The sequence below is a fragment of the Lotus japonicus genome, chromosome 1 (assembly GCF_012489685.1).
Source record: "Lotus japonicus ecotype B-129 chromosome 1, LjGifu_v1.2".
Taxonomy (NCBI): Eukaryota; Viridiplantae; Streptophyta; class Magnoliopsida; order Fabales; family Fabaceae; genus Lotus; species Lotus japonicus.
The window spans coordinates 37,675,221-37,698,414 of NC_080041.1; the positions used below are offsets into that span (position 1 = coordinate 37,675,221).

At 36.6% G+C, this 23,194-nt stretch overlaps 2 protein-coding genes across 4 annotated transcripts; one reads left to right on the forward strand and one right to left on the reverse strand.

The window, feature by feature from the left end:
- The first annotated feature begins 408 nt into the window (after positions 1-408).
- On the forward strand, positions 409-1,653 carry LOC130734903 (uncharacterized). The gene is made up of 3 exons (XM_057587211.1): positions 409-508; positions 702-1,069; positions 1,150-1,653. The coding sequence occupies exons 2-3, from the start codon at positions 707-709 to the stop codon at positions 1,651-1,653; spliced, it is 867 nt and encodes a 288-aa protein (XP_057443194.1). The 5' UTR covers positions 409-508; positions 702-706.
- Positions 1,654-2,019: 366 nt separating this feature from the next.
- On the reverse strand, positions 2,020-19,669 carry LOC130734619 (uncharacterized). 3 transcript variants are annotated; one of them, XM_057587126.1, is made up of 23 exons: positions 18,907-19,669; positions 18,533-18,665; positions 16,230-16,405; positions 14,477-14,550; positions 14,221-14,256; positions 14,034-14,124; positions 13,188-13,247; positions 12,401-12,581; positions 11,262-11,407; positions 10,095-10,196; positions 8,723-8,833; positions 7,867-7,932; positions 7,672-7,770; positions 6,281-6,484; positions 6,074-6,190; positions 5,858-5,962; positions 4,746-5,060; positions 4,429-4,616; positions 4,252-4,354; positions 3,966-4,111; positions 3,739-3,818; positions 3,117-3,289; positions 2,020-2,646 (listed from the first exon to the last, which is right to left on the reverse strand). In XM_057587126.1, the coding sequence occupies exons 1-23, from the start codon at positions 19,588-19,590 to the stop codon at positions 2,554-2,556; spliced, it is 3,483 nt and encodes a 1,160-aa protein (XP_057443109.1). In that variant the 5' UTR covers positions 19,591-19,669; the 3' UTR covers positions 2,020-2,553. The 3 variants fall into 3 exon arrangements, with proteins under 3 accessions (XP_057443109.1, XP_057443108.1, XP_057443110.1); XM_057587125.1 differs by having other exon boundaries at positions 6,065-6,190; XM_057587127.1 differs by having other exon boundaries at positions 6,065-6,190; positions 18,514-18,665; positions 18,907-19,047.
- Positions 19,670-23,194: the final 3,525 nt, after the last annotated feature.

Sequence of the window (23,194 nt, forward strand, 5' to 3'; positions counted from 1 at the left end):
TAGATTAATTCAGTGTGTTTTAGTTTCTTTGTTTTTTCTTAATTTATATCCGTTGCTTGAGAATTAAGCTGAGAAAACTAGTGGGTTGATGTGGGGCCAAGTAAATGTGGACTGCAATTGGATTTGGAAGGAACTTTGTTAGATTTTATAGAGAAAGGGACATATCCTGTCTATGATAGTATATCATAAAATGGATCCACTTTACTTAGAGATTCGTGCTTAACCTTTTATAATCACTTTTTCCATCTAAAGTGATTATGTGAGGTTCTAAACACACTGAAAAATATGACACACTAAAGTGATTATTTTCTGGTGTGGGCACATGACATGCAGTATTGATTTCCAAATAGACAATAACTGGATCTAATAATTGGACTGAGAAGGGTAGTTGAATCACTTGAAGTTCAATCTTGTCTCACGTTTTCACCAGAGTATAAAGATCATAGGGGTAAAAGCAAGAAGTAAAAACACTTAGATCATCACAGGCTTTTAAAATGAGTTCTGATATGTGAGTTCAATCCAATTTTAATCTACCATAAACTGTAACAGCAATCAGGATCATAATCACCTATGATTTCTGCACATGATGTATTCAATCATAGAAGCTCATTTTGCTGCTATTATCTTTGTTCAGTTCTGTGGATGTATTTCAAAATTCTTCTGGTTATTAGTAATTATCTAATGTTTGTTTATGTTTGAAGGAGAGATGAGGGGAAAAAGGAAAATGGCGGAAGCTAGTAATGAGGATAAGAAAGATGATAGCAGAGCTTACTTTACTTGGAACTTGGAGATGGACCGTGCACTTGCTGATATACTTAGAGATCAAAGAAGCATGGGAAACAAGAGTGGTGGTGCATGGAAAGCAGTGGCATATAACACTGCGGCTCAAATGTTGTCTTCACGCTTCAATTTGCAACTTATTGGAGAGAATGTTAAAAACCGCATCAAGCTGTGGAGATCATGGTATGGCATTGTTAGTGACATCCTTAGTCAAAGTGGTTTTGATTGGGATGGAACCAAATATATGATTTCTGTTACAAATGAAGATGCATGGAATGAGTATGTCAAGGTAATCCTTTTTAATGTTATTACTATTTAATTAAATTAGTGTTTGTGTTAGTATTAATATGCTGCCTATTTTCTTTGTAGTCACATAATGATGCTAAGAGGTTTAGATTTAAGGTGATTGCTAATTGGGATGACATTGTAGACTTGTGTGCTAAAGATAGAGCAACAGGAATTGGAGCGGAGACATCCTTGGATGCAGATGACATCATGAGCAAAGAAGCAAATGAGGATGGAGCTTATATTGTGGATATTGATGCTGATGAACAAAGCTCTACAACAAGGAAAAGCAAACAACCAATGGAATTCAAAAAGGGAAAAAGTGGAGAGAAGAATGGGATAATTACTTCAATGAATAAAGTGGCTGAGTCATTGAGTGAATTTGTGCAAGCAACTAGAAAAGGGGTGAAAAATGTCCAAGAAGTGGTTCATGATGTGATGGATGAGCTAAAGAACATTCCGGACCTTAATGCCACTCAATGGATAAAGGCAGTGGATTGGCTTTCAGAAAATCCAAATAAGTTGGAGATTTTGAAAGCTCTTCCCATGGAGAGAAAGAAAGATTACATCATAGCTTTTATGCACTGATTCGTGATTTGCTATAGTTTATGGACTCATTTGTAGTGTTTCCAACTTTTCATTATGCCACTGTTGAGACTTTGTTTTATTTATTTTTCATTTGGATTGATGTTAGCACTTGTTATAAACACAATTTGAAATTTAAATAATAGAAAATGTGATATCTCGATGAATGTTTGTTTGGATTGATGTTCGCACTTGTTAAAAACATAGTGTTTCCAACTTTTCATCATGTCACTGTTGTGATCCAACTAATTTCAGATTTTTGAGTCAATTCAGGGGGTTTGGGCATATTATAAAATTATGGGCTGATTTTAAGTTAAGTTTTTTTATTATAATTATTCAAATAATATTAATTAGATTAAAAAAATAAGATAAAGGAAATTTAATTACATTACCCAAACAAGGAATTTTCAATTGAGGGAATTGCATCACCTTATCCAAACAAGGGAATTTGAAAATCAAGGGAATTCAATTGATGCAATTGAATTCCCTAGCATTTAAAATCCCTTGGATTTTTACAATCCTCCATCCAAACACACTCTAAGGGCTTTTTCTAAATTCACATGTTGACGGCTGCATGCTTTCCAACTAAACAAGACGCCACAAAAATCAGTTCAAAGAATTTCCTCAAATAACCATGGATGGAATCTTCCAGGAAGACTGTAACCTTCTGGAGTTATATCCAACTGCACCACATGGAGCTTCCTTCTTGTGGCTACAAAATTTATATTGCATTTTTTTTTTCCCATCTGCAGTTGTTCAGGATCGCAACCACATTGCACCTCCAATTTCATATAAGGCTATGTTTGGATCTCCATTTGACTCTCCATTGCCTACCTCAGGATGCTCGTTGGCATTAACTTGCATTTATGTTGGCAGCGGCGACGGGTAAGTAACAACGCACACTTAGCTGTCAGCTAGAGAGTAGGCACTTCCAGGAACAATGACTAAAAGCTCATCCTCAGGCGTGCTCCCGTGTACCTCGAGAGGCGTGTGGTCCTGAATTTTATTCATAAAGTGATGTGAATAAAAGCTCATAAGAGCCATCAATTTTCACATCTAACATCTTAAGGGCTATCTTGCTAATGGTTTTACTTGAGTGTGCCAAGAAAATTTTGGCATGCCCAGTTTTGACAAGCAAGGTTGACATTGAATCAGCTAAAACTTCTTTGCTAAGCATGAAGAGTAATCAAAGCAACCAAATTTTAATCATTTTTTAGTTTTTACATTTAGTACATGTTTTCAACAAATTGAAATTGTAGAAGAAAATGTTCAAATTTTAAATTTCATCTGGCACAACACTCAACCATCTTATCCTTACCAAGCGGAATCAATGCTTGACACATAGAGGGTGTCGTACATATACTGCCATCCAATACATCTAGAAAACTGAGACGCTACACAACACCAGGGACTGTATCTCTATGCAACAGAAAAATAGGGGATCGTGCTTGCAAGTTGCAACATACCTTAATATTAGTGCCACCAGCACCCTGCATACCATTTTCCATGCTATTCAATAACATTTTTAGTTGTTTCCTGGCATTTGCTCTTATTGAACGTCGTTCAGCACACTGTGCAGCAGTAACATCATAATGGCAGGCCACACACAGAGTTCTCATATTTTCCAGTTTGCATTCACCTAATTGAAAAATGGAATTAGTAACTGTATTTCTTGTCTTTTGCTTTTCAATATTATTTTAAACTGAGATGAGCATCTATGTCTCTCCTCCCCCATGCCTATTCCCTCTAATATTCAGAAAAGCTAGACTCTAGCTGAGTGGTTGAATTTTGCACTTGTTCTTCATCATGTGAGAAGAAATGGAGTATGGATTTTTATTTATTCTTTGAAATGAAACAAAATAGATCCAAAAAGAGTAGAGGATTTAGTTGATAATCAGTGCAACTTTTTACTTCTGTCAAGAAAAGATAAAGGATTTTAGAAGTTGTAGATGGTCTCTTGATGGTTGTGGGCTTCCTTGAATTTGCAGAGTTGTCTCTTGATGAACTAGACTTGAAGTTATGCATTTTTGAATTCACAATATAACTCTTACTAAAGCAAATTGGATTAAGTTTTCAACGAAATTATACCTCCGCCTTGATATACTGGAATAATATGATCAGCATGCCATGCATTGCCTTCAGTTGGATCATTGACAAGCTTCTCAAGCCTGCAGAAGGTCAAATTGTGTTTTAAAGGAGTCAGGTTAATAAGCAAGTTTATCAACACTCTTTTGTACACTCTTAAGAAGCCTGTAATCTTTGTTTCTTAATATGATACGAATATTAATTTCAGTATTTCACTTTCATAAACTCACATCTTCTCCCGCTTCGCAATTTTTGGAGCCACTTTCTCGATATACTCCCGCCGTCTTTTCATTGACAAAGGTCTTATATGCACAACTAGCTTATGACAATCCAATAGGCAATTTGTACATACGCCTTGTTCAATTTGGAACAGTTCCTGAAGATTATCCCAAGTGTTTTTTAAAGCAAGCTTATAGACATGAAAAACTACGCGATACTGATTCAAATGAATAACATCAAACAACAATTCAAAACTAGTCAAATACATTCTAATTTAAATATTATAAATATTCTAACCTGACGAAGGAATCTGTTGCTAGTTCTCATGCGATACTCTTCATAACAGGCAAGGTTACAAAAAAGATCTTCAAAAAATTCAGGTGTCTTGGCATTGTCACCCCTGAAAGTGTAGTCATAAATTCTTTACTGATATACCATAAATAAAAGCAAATATATGACTGGTATAGGACTTACATGCACTGCTTCTGACAAAGCTTACAGAGTGGCTCATCTTCCAGACTCCAGGCTTGAGAGTATTCTTTTTCCTTCTTACCGAGGCCCCATCGGAGATTAATTTTTTTCCAAATAGCACCTGATGGTAAAGGATAGCTAACCTCCATTAAAGGTGTCTTGCGACGTCTACTTCCACCATTTAATAATCCCTGTCACTCGTGGAATTTCGTTAGATATATATACATCCAAAGAGGCTAAGAATATTAGAGGGGATGTACTAATTTATGAACGAAAAATAACATATCCGTTAGAACAGAGTTCAAATTCAGTGTGCACACCTTCTTGTTGTGGTTATTGCTTTCACTCAAATAGCACAATTCAACAGCTAAAGGAAGTTGTAATGGTTTTCCATGTAACTTCTTGCGCTCAATTGACCTCAAGTTCTTCCATTCATTAGCAAAATCCAGAAGTGCATGCCTATAAGCAGGGTTATCCTTGACAGACAGAGACTCTACACTCTGTTTCTCATCAACAGCAGCAGAACTTAGCAACTCAAGTTCCTCTGGTCGGAAATTTTCATAAAGTGGCTGTGGTCTTGTGTCTGTACCCAAAACACAAGCATACAAGTGGACCCTTCCAGTGTATGGGCTCACCTGATGATCATGCAAATGTTATTCCAGAACTCGTAAGAATGAACAACTGCAATATCCAATCTCTGCATAGCACCAAAGGAGTACATAAACACAACCCTATCCCAAATATCGTAACATAGGTAAGAGTAAACCACATATGCACTCGAAGATGTATGCATTCGAGATCTCTTATTCTTTCTACAGGCTTCAAAAATATCACGAAAGTCATACTACAGGGTTGGCAGCAGCGTCAGAAATAAAATAAAAACAAACATGCTTCGTGAATTTCTATCATGTAGAATAGTAATGAGTCAATGACAGACTGGATGTAAACTTCTTGTACAATGAACCAACTCATTCAAACTCTTGGAACTAGATGTATTATGAATAATTGATTGATTAATAACATGATTCAGAAGTACATTATTTATATATAAGATTTCTTAGTCCTTGTCATACTAAATAGAGAAAGAAACTAACAAGCTATAACTCTTAGGTTTCTTAGTCCTTGTCAAATCATTTATTAGCAATATGTTGCCTTATCTATAGTCGACGTGGGTGCAACCCTTGAAAAATCGAGAAACTAAGGATCGACTAAATTGCTTATTGGTGAGAGACTGATATTAGTATACCAAACTAAATAGGGAAACAAACTAACAACCGATAACAATAAGATAACAAAGAATAATAACGGAATAAAATCTAATCCTAACTAAATTATCTTAAAAAACCATATCCTATGAAAATTATCTAAACTAGAACATATAATATATATCCCAACACTAACAACCACACAATAAATTACAAACAAAAATTACCTCAAATCTCAGAGAATCAGCTTGACTAGAGAAATGTCCATCAGCTCCAACTGAAAGAACAGGCTGGTTGTCATCTGCATCTGTTGTTGAAATTGATTTTTTATCCTGCAACAGCAAAATAAGAAAAGCTTAGGCACTCACAAACACCTACATGAACTAAGAGTAGTTATTCCCATGATTTGAAAAACAACAGGAATGTAAATGCACCTCAATTACTTTATCGTCTTTCAAACACTTTTTAGAACATCTCTCCACAGTGTAAGAAACATCTACATCAAGATTGCCATCCAAAACTGAATCCTTGCCTAAATCTAGGCAGGGAACATTTTCATCCTATTGTACCCACAAAATAGAATATAGAGTGAATAAACATAAGACAATGAAATATCATGCTAACTGAGGAGTCTAAACTAAAGGTCTTACCATAATATTAGCACCCTGAATTGTGTTATTTTCAAAAGACGCCGGCTCATCAGATTTATCATCTTGACTTGCTTCTGATTCATTTGAATTTACTGCGGAAGGGTGCTTATCCACTTGTATTTCACTTGATGCATCTTTGAAAGTCGATTTCTTTTCAAGACTTTCAGTTTTCAAAGATGGGTCTAAATAAGAAATACCTTCAACCTGCCACTCAACACCCGCGAAAGGAAGTTGATGTTATACAAGAGAAGAAAAACTAAATAAATCATGAAACATTGCAAAATATCAAACATCATGATTTCATATTATTGGCACGAGAAGTATATCCCATCAGGTTATCAAAAGTTAAAACTCTAAGGCAACCTTTCACAGTAAAGATCAATGCAGTATTGATTTGAAACCCAAATGAGAGCCCAACAGGTCCAAGAACTATATCGACAACTGATGAGAAATAAACCATTCAATTGAACTAAATGCTAAACTTATGACCATGCTATCACTTGGAAAGACCATGGATCTGTTTTGTTTATCACGCCGAGTATAAAAAGTATACATATTGTGAAAGGTCACCAATACATTTGTTTCAACTGAATTAAATGCTAAACTTATGACCATGCTATCACTTGGAAAGACCATGGATCTGTTTTGTTTATCACACCGTATAAAAGGTATACATATTGTGAAAGGTCACCAATACATTTGTTTATCACATAAGTTTCACCGGGCATCATTTGTAGTTCATGGATCATAAAAAGTCCCATAATTTAGGCTAGGTAAGGTGAGGATTGCGAAAGCCTTTCTAAATACTATTTTGGCTGTGGCTCTAGTCAATGTGGGATAGTTGGTCCATAACAAAAAGTATACAAATTTTCGATGAGGATGAAGAGTTCTCAAACTTCAGACAAACTAAATGCTTAAAAAATTGTTTTACAACATATCAATTCACTCAAATGTTTAGTTATTTGAATTATATAGTAGACAGTATACTGATAGTGATAATTGATAAATCAAAAAACTTGAGCCTTGAGGTATAGTACCATTCATGTGTTTTCACCAATAAACTTATGAGATAGTTGGTCCACAACAAAACGTATACGAATTTTCAATGAGGATGGAGTATTAAAACTTCAGACAAACTAAATGCTTAAAAATTTGTTTTCCAAATATATATCAATTCACTTAAATGTTAGTTATTTAAATTAAATGGTAGACAGTATATTGATAGTGATAAATCAAGATGTGCAAATTTAATATTTAAAATAAGTAATAACCCCAAAGCATAAAAGAAGTAACCAACTAGTATAAAGAAAGTCTGTAATCATTTCCTCATAAGCAACAAAAACCAACCATGACTACCAAATAACAGTATCATAAATTTGAAAAGGTTATACCTCTATCTCTTTCATTGCATCATATTTGCCATCTGTTGTACATGAAACACGATGTAAACTTTTGTTCAAATTTTTCCAATGTGATTCATCCAAAGTATCCTACAATGATACAAGCAAATGCTACTTAAATAAGGCATATCATAACAAACCCTAATCCCAAACCAAACCTTTGAAATTGAGAACCTAATTAATTACCTTAGCACAAAATATGTATACATTAACTGCATTTGTTTGTCCTCGTCGATGAGCTCTATCCTCAGCCTTAAAAAAGTATTAACATTAATTAAATACAAAAGATATAAAATTTAGATATCAAAATGACCCACGTTTTACACTTGTATATTTATGATGAAACCATCAACTACAACAAGAACACTACATTAAGCATTGTATGCAACAGCCATATATTAGAAAATTTTCATGAGTGCAACCTTATAGGTAGTAATTATAAACACTGCAACCATTTCTGGGTAAAAAAGGACTGCATCAAGTGCAACACTGAGCACGATGATTGTGAGGAGAAAGATGAAAATAAGTTCCATTAAAGGTCTGTTGGCTTAGTGTCCCCCATTTGTTATTCTGAAATCTGAATGAATCCATCCATTTCAATTTTGCAATACGATATTACCAACTATCTTAAACAAATGCATCAAAGTTTCCATTTCTTTTGTTCCTTTAAAGGTGGTCATCCTCACATGTATCCATCGTATCATTATCATTGAAACATACAGCAGAAAAGAACATTCAATGCAAGACACTGACATAATAAAGACAGCATCATTATTGTAAATCACACAACAATTGGACTACTTTATGTCTTTTGCTACACTAATCAGTCTTTTGCAGTTTGAGTCTTGCAATCGTCTGCAGAACCATTTGCAGTTACGTAGATTTTTCATTTTCCCCAAACTGTTCCAAACCAAAGAAAGTTTTTATAGTAAATTGTCATTACAAGAGAAAACACAAGTCACTGGTAAATGATACCTATTCTAAAACCAAACTATAATTATAAACAAATTTATATATGAAGTGATATTCCATTAAGCAGAACCTGAAGCATCACAGTTGGGCACTGAGGCAGCTCCAAGAACACAACATCTTGTGCTATTGAGAAATCAAGTCCAAAACCTGCTGCTAGAATACCTATTATCGCAATTTTAACCTAACATGGAAATGTAACACAAATAAGCTAAATGAAAAGGGAAAATACTCCAAAGTCAAACTTGTATGGATGATACAGATGACACGAAACACATGACACATGCATGACCATTGAAAGTAGAATATTCAAAGGTCTACCTTTAATAGTAAAATGTTCGATGAGGTTGTTTTATAGGAATTCATGGTTTAGTGAATACAGTATAATTGATCTTTTATTAAGTGGAGCGCTTGACTTGATCTTCCAAGCATGTCCACTACTAGATGAAAAAAAAGACTAAATCAATTAAGCAAAAAGAATAACAGAAATGAGACTGAGAATCAGAAATGCTGCTTCCTCAAAGTATTATTTCCTTATGAATTTAATCCAGCTTTTGAGGTAGAGTTAGACTCATCTTAATTCTACTCCAAAAGCTAGCTTCTGAGGTCAGGTTTGACGAAGCCTTTATAAGCTCTACTTTGACTATATTTTTAGTCAGTGTGAGATCTCAAGTCAGCACACCCTATTCAGGCCCAAGACTGGGCATCTGGAGTTTGCAAATAATAGGAGTGTTGTTTTGTTGTTGACTACACTGGGAAAGTCACAAGGCCAGGTTAAAATCTGAAGAGCCAGGTTAACCATATATGGAAAGTAGCGAGGCCATGTTGATTTTAGAACAATTGTGGGTGTGTTAGAGAAACTCAGAATAGTGAAAAGTGTTTATCATTGATTATGAAAAGCTGAGGATACAAGAGTTTGATTACAGCTTATATAGAACTCTATAACTTGCTCAACAAGCTTAACAAGAACTCTAACAGATTCAGTTAGCCAGCTAAGCATAACCGCCTAGCCTAACTGAAATGCCAACTCAGCATAACAAACCTAGTGCTGACTGATAGTACAGTCAGCAATGCTAACATGTAACTCTATACACACTCATACAGTGTTCCCTAATAGGGTGGCTCAAGATGGGTTCTAAAATAAGCTATTATATGCTCTGATATCGCCTTGGCTCAAGATGGGTTCTAAAATAAGCTATTATATGCTCTGATATCGCCTTCAATTTGGATTGGACCTAGCTCTAACCTAAGCTAGCTCATGAGGATATTCAGACTAGCTTTTGGGATAGACTTAAGCTCGCCTAGCTCACATTCAAGAATTAGAAACACAAATACACAATCAACTTAGACAAAAAATAATTCAAAAAAATATAAATAAAAGCGGACAGAAGAAACCAAAAAGAAAATTATCAAAATAAATTTAGGAGAATGGAAGGTTATGATACCTCTGGTGATGAACGAAATGAGACAACTGCTGATTGTCGGTCTCTAGCAAGAGTATTTCCATCAATTCGCACAAAACTTATTCCTTTCTCACATATAAACTCCTGAACCGTTCAAAAAGACATACTTTACATCAGAAAAGAGACCTAAATGTTTGTGAGGCACCAAAAACATCAAAGCACCAGAAGCCAAAGTAAATGTGAAGTATGAAGATCACGAAATCAAATGAAAGGGCAAGAAATCAAGAGAACAACACGAGTTACTCCAGTCACTAAACTAGTTCATATGCTGTAAAAATTATTTTGAAAATCTTGAATTTGGGTTTGGCCTAACTTAAACCCCAAAACTAGCTCATGAGATGAGGAATGCCCAAGCTTTAATAAGCTTTACTTTACTCATATATCTCAAGTCGATGTGAGATCTCATTATCTCAAACCCCCGCACGATCAAGACTAAAATCTAGAGAGTGGAGTTCGTACAACTTAAAGCTGCAGTGAAGGCAACCTAGGTTGGCTGCAATGAAGGCAGAAATTCAGGAGATGACAGCTATTAGAATTCGGTCTAGGCCTAACTCCCTAACCGCAATCAAGGCTGCTAGGGTCTGCAATGAAGGTGGAAGGTCCAATATCAGGTCCAGGATACGCTCTGATATCATCTTAGATTTTGGCTAGGACTAACTCTACCCAGAGGCTAGCTCAGGGTAAGGATTGTTCTACCCTTTATAAGGACTATTTTGCCCAACCTTAACACAACATTTCACGCCTAAGGTTGAACATCTAAAGCGTGAAGTTTGCAAAACATAACATGTGCAGGTGGCCCAATAAACGGATCTAGAATTGACTCTGACACCATTTTGAATTTGGGATGGGTTTATCTCAACCTCAAAAGCTAGCTCATGGGGTGAGGACTGTTCAAGCCTTTATAAGCTTTACTTTGGCCATATCTATAGTCAATGTGGGATCTCAACAAAACGTAAACTATAACTTCTGAGTTACTTCATGATGGTAGGCTAGTAACAAGATCTATTAAATTTCATGAATGGTAGTAGCCGGCCCAATGAAAAAGAAAAATCAAAAGCAGAACAGCGAATTAATGCAGTTACTAAAATGTGGTACATGCTCCAGAGGGAATTTAAGTCCTATAGCTTCCTACTGAGTATAAATGCGCACCTGAACTCCATCAAGAACTTTGTGGTGATGAGCAAAAATTAACATCTTTGAAGCATTCTCTGATCCTTCAATAAGTGGATGGAGGGAAAGCCATTCACAAAACCCAGAAAGCTTTGCAATTCCAAGTTCTTGATAAGAGAGCTTTCCTGACATAAGGTAGGATGACAAATGAAGAAGCTTCTATAATATGATTGCACAGGATAATTCAATTCACTAAACAGCTGTTAGGTAGCAAAAGATAAAAGAAAAAGTAGCGTGTTATTCCCTTTGAATAACATAAGAAACCAATAAGACATTTTTATGAAAGTATAACTGTATAAGTAAAACATCAAATGGGCATATGATTTTTTTTTTCCTGAATAGGGGTTAAAGTGGAGAAAATTTTGGGTACTCCCCTAGTACAAAAACAGTGCTAACTGCCTATTTTGAAAAAAATTAAAGTGTGGATAACTAACAATACATAGGTAGGTGGCATGATTTGAATGGAAGGAGGACTGAACACTCCATCCTACAGGACTGAAAATTTGTCTGCTAAAGTGGTCTTATTAGGGAAGGTAGAGTAAATAAGGATTAATATGCTACTCTTCTCAGTTTAGAAGTTGGTGAGTAATGTTAAAAGATCAAAAGAACTAGAATTCGACTTGTTTTCTGACTCTTCAGGGCCCTATCGAATTGTCTTGTGATCTTGGGTATTATTTGTCCTACTGGTATCATAAGGAAATCATAAACCATCCAGGGTAAGGACTAAAATTGAATTGTTCAAATGATAAGCAATTAAATTAATGCTCCATTAAGTAGTAACTGGTATGACACTTTTATAGAGAGTTTTAAAATCTTCTCATCAAAATAGCAGTTTCATCCTAATCTGCAATGCTTAAAATAACAATGAACTGAAAGCTATTATCTGAGTCATTAGTTTAAACACAAATTGAGCAATTGATTATGGAAGATGCAAAGATTCTTCAACTCTCTTTAAACACTTTTATAGAGAGTTTTAAAATCTTCTCATCAAAATAGCAGTTTCATCCTAATCTGCAATGCTTAAAATAACAATGAACTGAAAGCTATTATCTGAGTCATTAGTTTAAACACAAATTGAGCAATTGATTATGGAAGATGCAAAGATTCTTCAACATTACCATCAGGTTCATCGAAATTTTCCAAAGGCATGTCTTCATTTGCATTTTCAGATGCATCAATTTTCAATGGCCCAACTGCAGTTTTTGCAGCAACTAGATCAGATCTCTTCAACAACAGTCTTATAATTTGCCGTCGTTTTGGAGGTAACTGTAGCATCACATGCTCCTTCAGACGCCTTATCTAAAATACATGAGAAGACAACACTCATGCAGTCAAGGTAAAGTACAATTCTATCTAATCCAGGAGGCAGAACAATAAACATTGCTTAATAGGACGTGCACTAATTCTAGCTTAGACGTAATTATTAGAGACCATACTATACCACAAGTGGCATGGTTTACAAATCTTGGATATATCACATAAAACAGTGAGATATTCAGTAATTCAATCAAATTTAAAATTTTACCTAGGATCGGGACAGAGGTGAAAGATCATAAATGACAGGATCATAAGATACTTCCTAAAATGCAAATTTATACTTAAACATACACATGCATAGAAAATATCACAAACAAGGAAAATAACCTCTAAATCACAATATTAAACTTTGAAAATTGATAACATAAGATCAAATACAGCTCCTATTGTCATGTGTGCTCACTCATTCATCATAACATTCTCATCTCTACATCATTGCGCATATTTTCTTTTTCTTGTTGGCACTTTAATGTCCAGAATCCAGTCTCATAGTTGTGTGGTAAAAGTATCTAATGACAATATTCCAGAAACAATTTGAAAAAAGTTGAAATAATCAAGAAATGATTAATATAGGGAATGAGGACCAACCATAACAGTTTGCTTTAGTAATACATTCAACTCCTCCAAGCGAACTCCTTTTGAATAGTTCTGCAACACAACCCCATCATTTGTGTCAACTTCATCTGTTAACAGCAAACTACTACCCAAAAAGAAATATCAATCAAAGTTATAAATTTTATCACTTTCCTCTCACAAGTAATTAAAGACCAAAAAAGGATAATCTTGAAAATAAAAATGGGTACCAAACTGCACCTCCCACAAGCCAAAAGAGAAAATAACTAATTGACTTCTGCAACCACAAAATCTGGAATATCTAATAACTTTGAAATAGTTTTTTTATGATCATTTCAAATTCTAGAACAGGAAATATTACACAATCTATTGGAAAACCAAAGTAGAAGAAAATTTGAATTGTAAATCTATTATTCAATCTCAATCTGAATTACTAGAATAGCTATATTTATAGCTTTGATTAGCTTCAGCTAGAAACTACTGACTCAAGTAACTGCTGCCAACTTAGCAATGCCAGCAGAATAACCGCATGTGACTCAGCAAATAACTACAAGTTAGCAGTACTATAACATCCTAACTGAAGCTTAAAAGAAAACTAACAGGCTTTCTAACATACACATCTAACACAACATTTTATTTGCTAACCACAACCATATCTGATGCGTTATGCTTAAACGAATTGGTATGGGCAAAACATTTGTCATCTTCGTATATAAAGAATGAAAATGCTAATATTCTTCTTTTGTAAGAAATAAAAACTTCGCACCCCAAAGATACTCATAATAAAATTAACCAAATATATACATACACAGACACAAACAGAGAACGGAGGGATATGAAGAGCTCTTTTAAAAGGATTACCGCAAAATATTTTCCTTGCACGCCCTTCATATATTTCAAATCACAATAAGTTTTTGCAAACTCATATTTATTCTTCCCCAGCAAACCTGGCCTGTAAAAATAGAAGCATTTCCCAGAAAATTAAATTAGAAGGCTAAGTAGAAAGAAATTTTAAATAAGGAAAATGTTACAGCATGAAAATACATACCATAACATATTTATCTGATGATATATGTCATATGGCCTATGAGCACCTAGGAAGAAATGCACCATAAAATATAAGAAAATATTAAGCAGTTAAATATTCAAAACGAATAGAGGACCCAAAATACAACAAAGAACATAGAGATAAGAAATATGGACCCACAACCAAATATTAAAATAAGATTTTTCATTTTCATTCCAAGGAATTTTTTTAAACATCAAAGTACATGCAGCTGGCTTGCTGTGACCTATGCTAGAACCTTGACAAAGAAGGTGTCCCTGATAGCAGAATTATACGCCTGACTTTCGAAGCCACATCAAGAACAGCCTTTATCTGTAAAAACAAAAAGTTATGATGACTAAATATAAATACCTCTTTAAGCTGAAGGATTTGATTTCTGAGCATAAAATAGAGTTATTTGACTCCCATACCCCAAACAGATCTTTTGATCCCACCAACTTATATCACATTCCTCCATCCAAATTCACTTCAGCCCCCAAAATTATTAATAAACTTCACAACTTATGAAAATCTCCAAATAGTTCTTTAATCCTGAATGGCTCATTCCTAGCAAATAATTATGAATTAGCCCTGATTTTGTGACTCACTATAATAAACTGTAATTTTGTAAATGCCCATTGACAATCAGGGACAAAAGTGATAACAATGGTAGTAATTGTAGCAACTAGCAACAATTTAGATATCGTTTGTGTTTGGTTTACAGTTCAGTTAACGAAAAAGCACATTTATCCAATCCTTCCCTTTACTTCCTTTAGCTTTTTGGCATTGGAATGCCGCAAAACATCCTCCTCTCCAACCTGTATCCAAACACGCCTGGCATCGTTGTTGAGATGTCTCACATTGACTAGAGATATGGCAAAAGTAGTCCTTATAAAGGGTAAAGTAATCCTCAATTCCTCACCCCTAAGCTAGCTTTTGAGTTAGAGTTAGGCCTAACACGAATTCTAAGACGGTATTAGAGCATATCCTAAATCCGTTTATTGGAAACCTATATGGGTCACCGCGTATGTTCATTCTTGCAAATTCCAAGCACCAGATGTCCAGCCTTGGGCGTAAAGGGGTGTGTTCTAAAGTCTCACACTGACTAGAGATATGGCAAAATAGTCCTTATTAAGGGTAGAGCAATTTTCACCCCTAAACTAGTTTTTGGGGTGGTTAGGCCTAACGCAAATTCTAAGAATCGCCATTTGCGGAAAGCTTGAGTACCACAGCAGAATTGATGTCAAAGTTAATATAATTGTTAGTTTGTTTATTTCACGACAGCAGCAGTTTCCACCCACCCATGTGCCCAAAAAGGCAATGGAAAACCAATGCTTTACAAAAATCAATACAATTCATGCAACTCATAGATACACAAAAATAAAGGTTCTCACTCTGAGGTCCTTGATAGAACATCTAAAAAATATTTATAATATCTTGATCGTATCTTGGAATAATTTAGGGTATCTTGGGACTGGTTTCCACAATTCTTTATATATAATGATTTGTTTCCTTGTTGAATTAAACTTAGGATTCTAGTAGTAATACAATTAGAGAAAAAGGTTGATGCACTGAGTCAGCCAATCATATTCGAGATACATGTGAAAAACGGTTATTTAATTTATTTTTAATTAAACATTTTATAATTTTAACTGATGATGTGGCATGCATTTGAAGTATGATTAGCCGACAATGTAAAACTCATATAAAAATTAAACTCATATAAATAAGGGTTGGAAATTTGACTTTTGTAAAAACGCTCAAAATATTATTCACATCATATCTGAACAACTTTATGATTCTGAGTTTTTCTTTTCCTCTTTCTATACCTTAATGACTAAACCAATAAACCCTATAACTTCAGCATCTCTCTCAATAAATGCCACATATGAGATATGAATCGATTTTTTCGAACATAAAGGAAATATGTGTCTATTCATGATGCAAACTTCCATTGTGTTTAAATTTTAGTATATTTACACAGTAGAAAATGAGATGGAAAAAGAACATACCTCTTCTGGTTCTGAGGCTTTCTGTGTACATCGCACATGATGGGATTCATCAACAATTAAAAGAGCCCACTCACGCTCAAGCATGCTCTTCCTTAGACGATGGAGCATGGTATAAGAAATAACCACTACTCTAGGACATCTTTTTAAATGTACAGGATTGTCTTGATGGCCAAAAACTGGATTAGAAAAAAAAGTAAATGCTAAAGAGCTGAGGAAAGAAAGTGAAGCTTTTAGAACAAACATATGATTGAAAAAAAGCCACCCAACAAACAGGTTACGCAACATTCAATTATAAAAATTAAAGTAAACTGAGCCTACAAAATTGCTTTAGATGAAAAATAAAAATTGAAAAAAACACTTCATATATTCATTTTTTCATTACAGGCATGCCTAGACTTCTTGCATGGTACATAGCAGCAATCCATCATAGCATAGATCTTAGAGCAAACAGGATCTGCAACATTAGTAGAAAGATATCCTTCAATTAAATAGCAGACAAAGTTGAGAATATGATCTAAAGAATTAAATTTTCTTGCAGGGTCTCACAAGTCACAACAGCCTTTCCATTCATATCCTTGGTGACAATTAGACCACAATAGTGAGATATCAGCATGAGGAAGCTGTTGGATAATTTGGTTTAGCATATACTGTATATTCAGTTTCAAGAGTAGTTGGATAACATACACTCAAACTATTGGAATGTTGTTGGCAAGTATCTGATAGGATGCCATTCATGTCTAGAAAAGAGATATATGAGAGAAGAGCAGAATGCTCCCCGCTGTGGAGAGAAAACCCTAAGGCCAAGCTCTAAGCTTAGAAAACAGAAATTCACATATCCATCAATGTAAACCAAGGTAACCACGGCCAGCTGTATTTTCAGGCATCAAATCCACCTTCTCTCTCCTCTAGCTCACTTCCTTACATTACACCCCTATATAACTAACTTCAGGGTCTTGGATCTGAGCATAGCTACTCGAGGAACATCTGGGTCCTCAATCTCATCAGTATTCCTGTAGCTTCCATTTCCTTTTCCTTTTGTCTTGTTTAGAAGAGAAACTACGAGTTACAAAGGCGGAAAATGAGTCTTGATATCACAGCGACACAGCCAAAGCACAACAACAAAAAGAACAAATCTTATTTATAGGCCTAGTAATAGCATTAATAGAAGGCTGTGCTTCTAGTCCTAAGAGAACTAGTTTGGCAAACTGATAGGAAATTGGACCACATCCCAAGAGAAAATGGTATGCATAATGCATAAACTCACTTCTGCTGCTGATATCAATGCAATGACCGTATTAGAATAGCAACACATAATGACAGAGAAAATGAGAACAAAAAATAGGAAAAGAAAGACAGATTAATAAAGGCCTTGGTCTCTTCCTGTAACTCAGATCTTTTATGACTCTTCTAGTTCTATCTTTTCCCCTCCCCATGCTTTTTATCCTCTCTTCCAACAAACTGAATCCCCCCATGTATACAGGTAGTAATCCTCGTTCTCATTGCTTTCAGTGCTCACACTAGCACTGCATGCATTGCTCACATGAAGCCCCAATATCCTGTTCCCTCTCCCTTACTTTCTACAGAATAGTACTGTTTAATTAATGGTTTTCTATCACAACCATGCTTCATGTTCATGTTTCAGCAGAACTCTGATCTTGGTTGCACAATACAATCACATCAGGTAGTAAAACACTGGACAAATTGGATCTATTTTCTTGACCATAATACTAAACATCCTTCTAATCTCTAATTCATTTTTTCTGAATCTGCTGAAGAAATCATCTGAGCTTCAAACCAACTACTGCAATTATTACCAGTACCCAGACAGTCCCAATTTGTCAGCAATCATCTTCTATTGTGCGTAACTGCAACGGTGCAACCCGCACTTAAGTAACCATCAATTCAATAAATAAAGTTTCCACCCCATAAATTGCATTTCATTGTAGAGCTCTCATACCATGTTTAAAATGTGGCTGGTTCACCTAACAATATTTCAATGCAGTAAAAGCACTACATTCAAAAGTACTCTGAGCCCCAAACCAACTCTAGTATGAAGCATCTCTAAGGACTAACTATATTGGTATATTACAAGACAAAATTAAATCACTATACTTCCCTTAACCTAGTCTCTGAAAACGTGTGCTGTAATTGATATTGCAAACACCCTATATCACATTCTTCTCAAAGAAACAACACACTCACTTCTCAGTTCTACCCAGTCAATAATTAATATCAACAAGTAGCAGGGGTACAAACTATAGCCCCATACACAACATAACTTAACTTGAAATGCAAAACAATACCGAGATGAATATCAGCAGGCAAGAATAAAGGAAGCCAACGCTCCAACTCTTCCGCCCACGAATACCGCAAAACTGCAGGGCAAACAACAAGTATAGGCCCTTCATCCCTGAAACATCCTGCAATAGCAATAGCCTAAAAAACAAAAGTCATCATTCTGTTTAACCTTATCAAGAACAATTCAACTAATATAACAACAAAATGTCTTCTTTTTTTCATTACTTGAAGTCAGTTACATGAATCACACAGCATATTATAACTAACACACCATTAAAATTGTCATGAACCAATTATCCTAAAAGCTTAAGCTGTTCGGTAAAGGACACATGAATGATCATATCATATTTCTTGTAAAAATGAAGACCATTTTGGCTACCTGAAGGGTTTTCCCTAGGCCCATGTCGTCCGCGATGAGGCATCGGCCACCTCTTCTGAGGGCAAACCTCAAACCATCCATCTGGAAAGGGAGCAAGGCACGGCGAATAGTCCCCGGCAGCTTCTCGATAAGACAATCAACCTCCTCATCACTCAGGTGCTCAGGCCTCACCGGCATCCACCGCCCCGCCGCGAACGAATGTGACAGCCTCTCAACCACATTTAACGTCCCCCACGGAATTTCCTCAACCTGGACCTCCGGCGCGGCCTTGAGCCGCTTCAATACCGCGGCGTAGTCCACCAGCTTGAAGACGCAGGCCTGGCCACCAGCGCTGGTCTGCGTAAAGTGCGACGGCACGACCTGAGAGAGAATGGAGTTGAGAATCTGGAAGCAAGTGTGCGGCGGAGGGAAGGGGAAATCGGGGAGAGGGTGAGGGGTGACGGAGAAGGAATCGGGGGCGCAAATTTCGAGGGAGGCGAGGAATTTGGGAGGAGGAAGTTGTGGTGGTGGTGGTGGTTGTGGTTGGGGGTGGGAGAATTTCTGGCATTTGAAAAGGTGCCATGGGTCTCGTTGTGGTGGGGCGTGGTGGTTGTTGGAGGATTCTAAGAAGGCTTTGCGTTTTGCGATGGCGGCGGCGCGGTTGGCTTCCGCTCGTTTTCGCTGTTCTTCTGTGAGTTCCACCATTGTTGCCACTCGCTGATAGTGGAGTGAGAGAGAGAGAGAGAGAGTGATTTGATTCTGATGATCCCAAAACTGAAACTGGGTGGGAGGAGGAGTTTCAACTTTTTCAAATGCACGTGCCGAGCCTAGCACATGTTGAAAATTAAAAAATTGCATTTTTCGTCCCACACATTTACATCCGTTAACAATTTTGAACTTATGTTCAATTCCATCAATTTTTTAACAGTTTCTGGATTAAAATTAAAAAAAATAATAAAATAATAAACCCACCAATCTGAAACATCTTTTATCTTCTTTCTCCATACCACTATTATCTTCCACCATCAATAATAAAAACTCAACTCAAATTCCCCATCTTCATTCTCCACACCACCATTATCTTCTCACTTTCTTCAATCTCGACGCCACCATCCCTTCCTCTCTCCACACTCGAGCCGAAAATATGGGTTGTGGTTGGATCTGGATCTGAGTTGGGAGAGGCTGAGGGACCACATCAAGGGGGAAAGCAAGGGCGCAGAGCGGCTTAGATCGCCACATTGAGGGACGAGACCTGGGTTTGTTTCTCGCTTAGATCCACCCTCTCTCGATCTCGCCCCTTCTCCCAATCTCTCGCTGCTCTATCCCAGTTTCCCTCAATTTGTTTCTACATTGGGGTCGGAACCTGAGTATGTTTCTCGATTAGCAGACGTGGTTTGAGGGGAAAAAAGAGGATTGAAATCTAGGTTTTCCAAATTGAGGTTTTGGGTTAGAGTTTGTGGGTTTCTCTCCATCATGGCTTTTTCATTGTTTTTAAATTTTCCATTTAGGAGCGTCCTGTTTAGTTCATCAATTAAGCTAATTTTCATATATGGTATAATGCTATGTCGAGTTTAAATAAACTAATTGTTTGCATCGTCTTTGTAACTCTTCAGATCTATTTTTTTTTTGGGTTGGGGTGGGTTTAATTTGAAGAAATTTGGGAAAGATGATGATGATGATAAAATATGGGGAAGAATATGAACATGGTGGAAGAAATTTGATAAAGATTGAGGAAGAGAGAAATTCTGGTTTTTTGTGGATTTTTTGGGAAAAAATTTGAAGCATATGATGAAAGGATGTATGAAGAAGATAAGGATTTCTGGGATTTTCCAGAAATCGTTAGATTTTCAACCGTAAAACGATGAGGACCAAAACTAGTAACGGGAGATAACGTGGGGGACCAAAAATGCTAAAAAAATAGTTTAGGGACTTATTTTGCACTAAAGTCATTCGTGGGGGACTAAATGTGCTTTTAAGCCTATTTTGGTACATAGTCACTAAAAGAAAGAAAAAAGAAAACTAGCGTCTCAAGAAGTGATTTGCTACAATAGTGTTAACCCAAAATTTGGCTTAAGGTTTGTCGACACAGAATAAGCTGTAGAGGGATTATCGACACGTGTCGAGAATTGGTTAAGGAAGAGCTGTAACACCCCGATTTCGGTGGCGTCACTTTAGTAACCAAAATAAACTTAATGCGGAAAAACGTGAATATATTTTTTTTTCGATAATAACTAAGACAAGACTGAAATAAATAAAACCCAAGTGCGAAAAGTAATAAAACTAATATACAATATATAAACAGCCCCCGCTGTAAGTAGCAACCTCGTCACGAGTGAACCTCCAGTGACGGGTAATAGAAGAGTAGCGCCCGTAGGCAAAAGTACAAACCAAAAGAAAAGGTTAAGTGTCCGCAACACTATCCCTCAAAATGAGAATAAGCTGGCCCATCGGCCTGAAACAAGACTTCCTAAGTCCAACCAACTCTCTGTGATTCCCGTAACGAAACCACACAAAAAGCTATAGGTGGGAAACTACCCTGTCCCGAATGAAACAAATGATGTTCAGAGCTAAGACTCTACTCCTACACTAATCCCATCTCGAGGAGCTCACACTAACACTCAATCCTACATGCTAGCGTGATCGTCGTCCGAATCTGAATCCAGAACGACTAAGTCTAGGTACATCCTCCGTCCTCCGCTCGCTATCGCGATGCGCTCCTGTTCCAGCATCCCAACTCTAGTTTCCCCCGAAGGGTGAACCGTCGTGAACTAGTCCGCCAAAGACATCTGACAAAGGGCGTTTGTTCGCCAAAGCACACACAGAAGACGCGAGGGTCAACTCCAAAGAATTATGTAAATAATAGCAAGTATAGATATAGATAATAGGATAGCCACTTAGGCTTTTAGCTAGGGATAACATCCTAGGGTTTCATATCTCATGAAGAATATAAACGACGATAAATCACAGTTAACATGCCTCAAATAGAATTAACAAGTATCAAACACACTCATCACTAAGTCAGTATGCATGTTGCATGAAATGATATGCAGGTTAACCCAGTTAACCACATGCATTCCGGAAAGGGATGGACATCAAACGGATCAGCCCTAACACCAGCCACGGTGGAACCATTTCGGCCCGCGTGCCTCTTACACCACACAAAGGTAGCCAGATCAACAGTAAACCCGTAGGTCTGCCATTTCGGTCTGCTACAAGAGACGTCTATAAACGCTCTTACACGGCATTCCGGGTCTTATGACCATTTTGGAAACCGACGAGGTCCAGAGTACGTCCTGTGTTAATACCTCATTAATGTTGCATGTATGCAAAATGATTAGTCAAACAACGTCTCCGTCCTCACTCGACACGTCGCCACGTGTTCTAGGGAAGTTAAAGTCTCTAAAAGCTTACCCTAAGGTAAAGTCGATTCTGCGACCAAAAGACACACTTCACAACAACACATAGCTGCTCCAACAGCACAACAACAAACGCTGCTCCAACAGCACAACAACAAACGCTGCTCCAACAGCACGACAACAAACGCTGCTCCAACAGCACAACAAACAAACGCTGCTCCAACAGCACAACAACAAACGCTACACTTGGATCCGACGACACTCCTCGTTTTTCCAAAACTATGATTTGACTTCCAATGCCTTCCTTCGAGGTTGTTATCATTACTTAAAGATTTTGAGGTTATTTAAGGTCTTATGAATTTTCTTTATAAAATAGATTCCATTTTGTCTTATCGCAAGTCTTATACATTTTCAGGATCTCCCAATCCCAAGTCGCTTCCAGAGGATGTCTCGATCCACTAAACAAAATTAAGGCCCGAACCTCGTTCGTCCTATCAAACTTTCTCAAAACTCTCAAAATAAAATCGGCATGACCTGCCCGCTATTCTCACCATTCAGAATCTCAGATTCCAGTACAGAGCATATTTAAATCATCACAATCAACAACATGTCATATATCAATAAATCGCATCATAAACACTTAGCACTTAGCATATAAAGCATGCACCACACATCCTAGATTACCCACATAGCACATAGCATGTAAGACAATCTCAAAAACATTCAGTAGATGAATCATCTACATTGTCAGCTGAAGCCTCAGAAAACATTTTCCAATCACACACAATTCCAGTGCATAAACAGTAAACAATGTCGATACATCGACCCTAAGCATTAACTAGAGATTCAGTGAGAAGCCCTCACCTGAAGGTTCTCCAGAATGATCGTCTAACGCTTCCTCACCAACAAAGCCTTGTTCCTCAGGGAATTCCTCAAAATCACCTTTAGAGCAA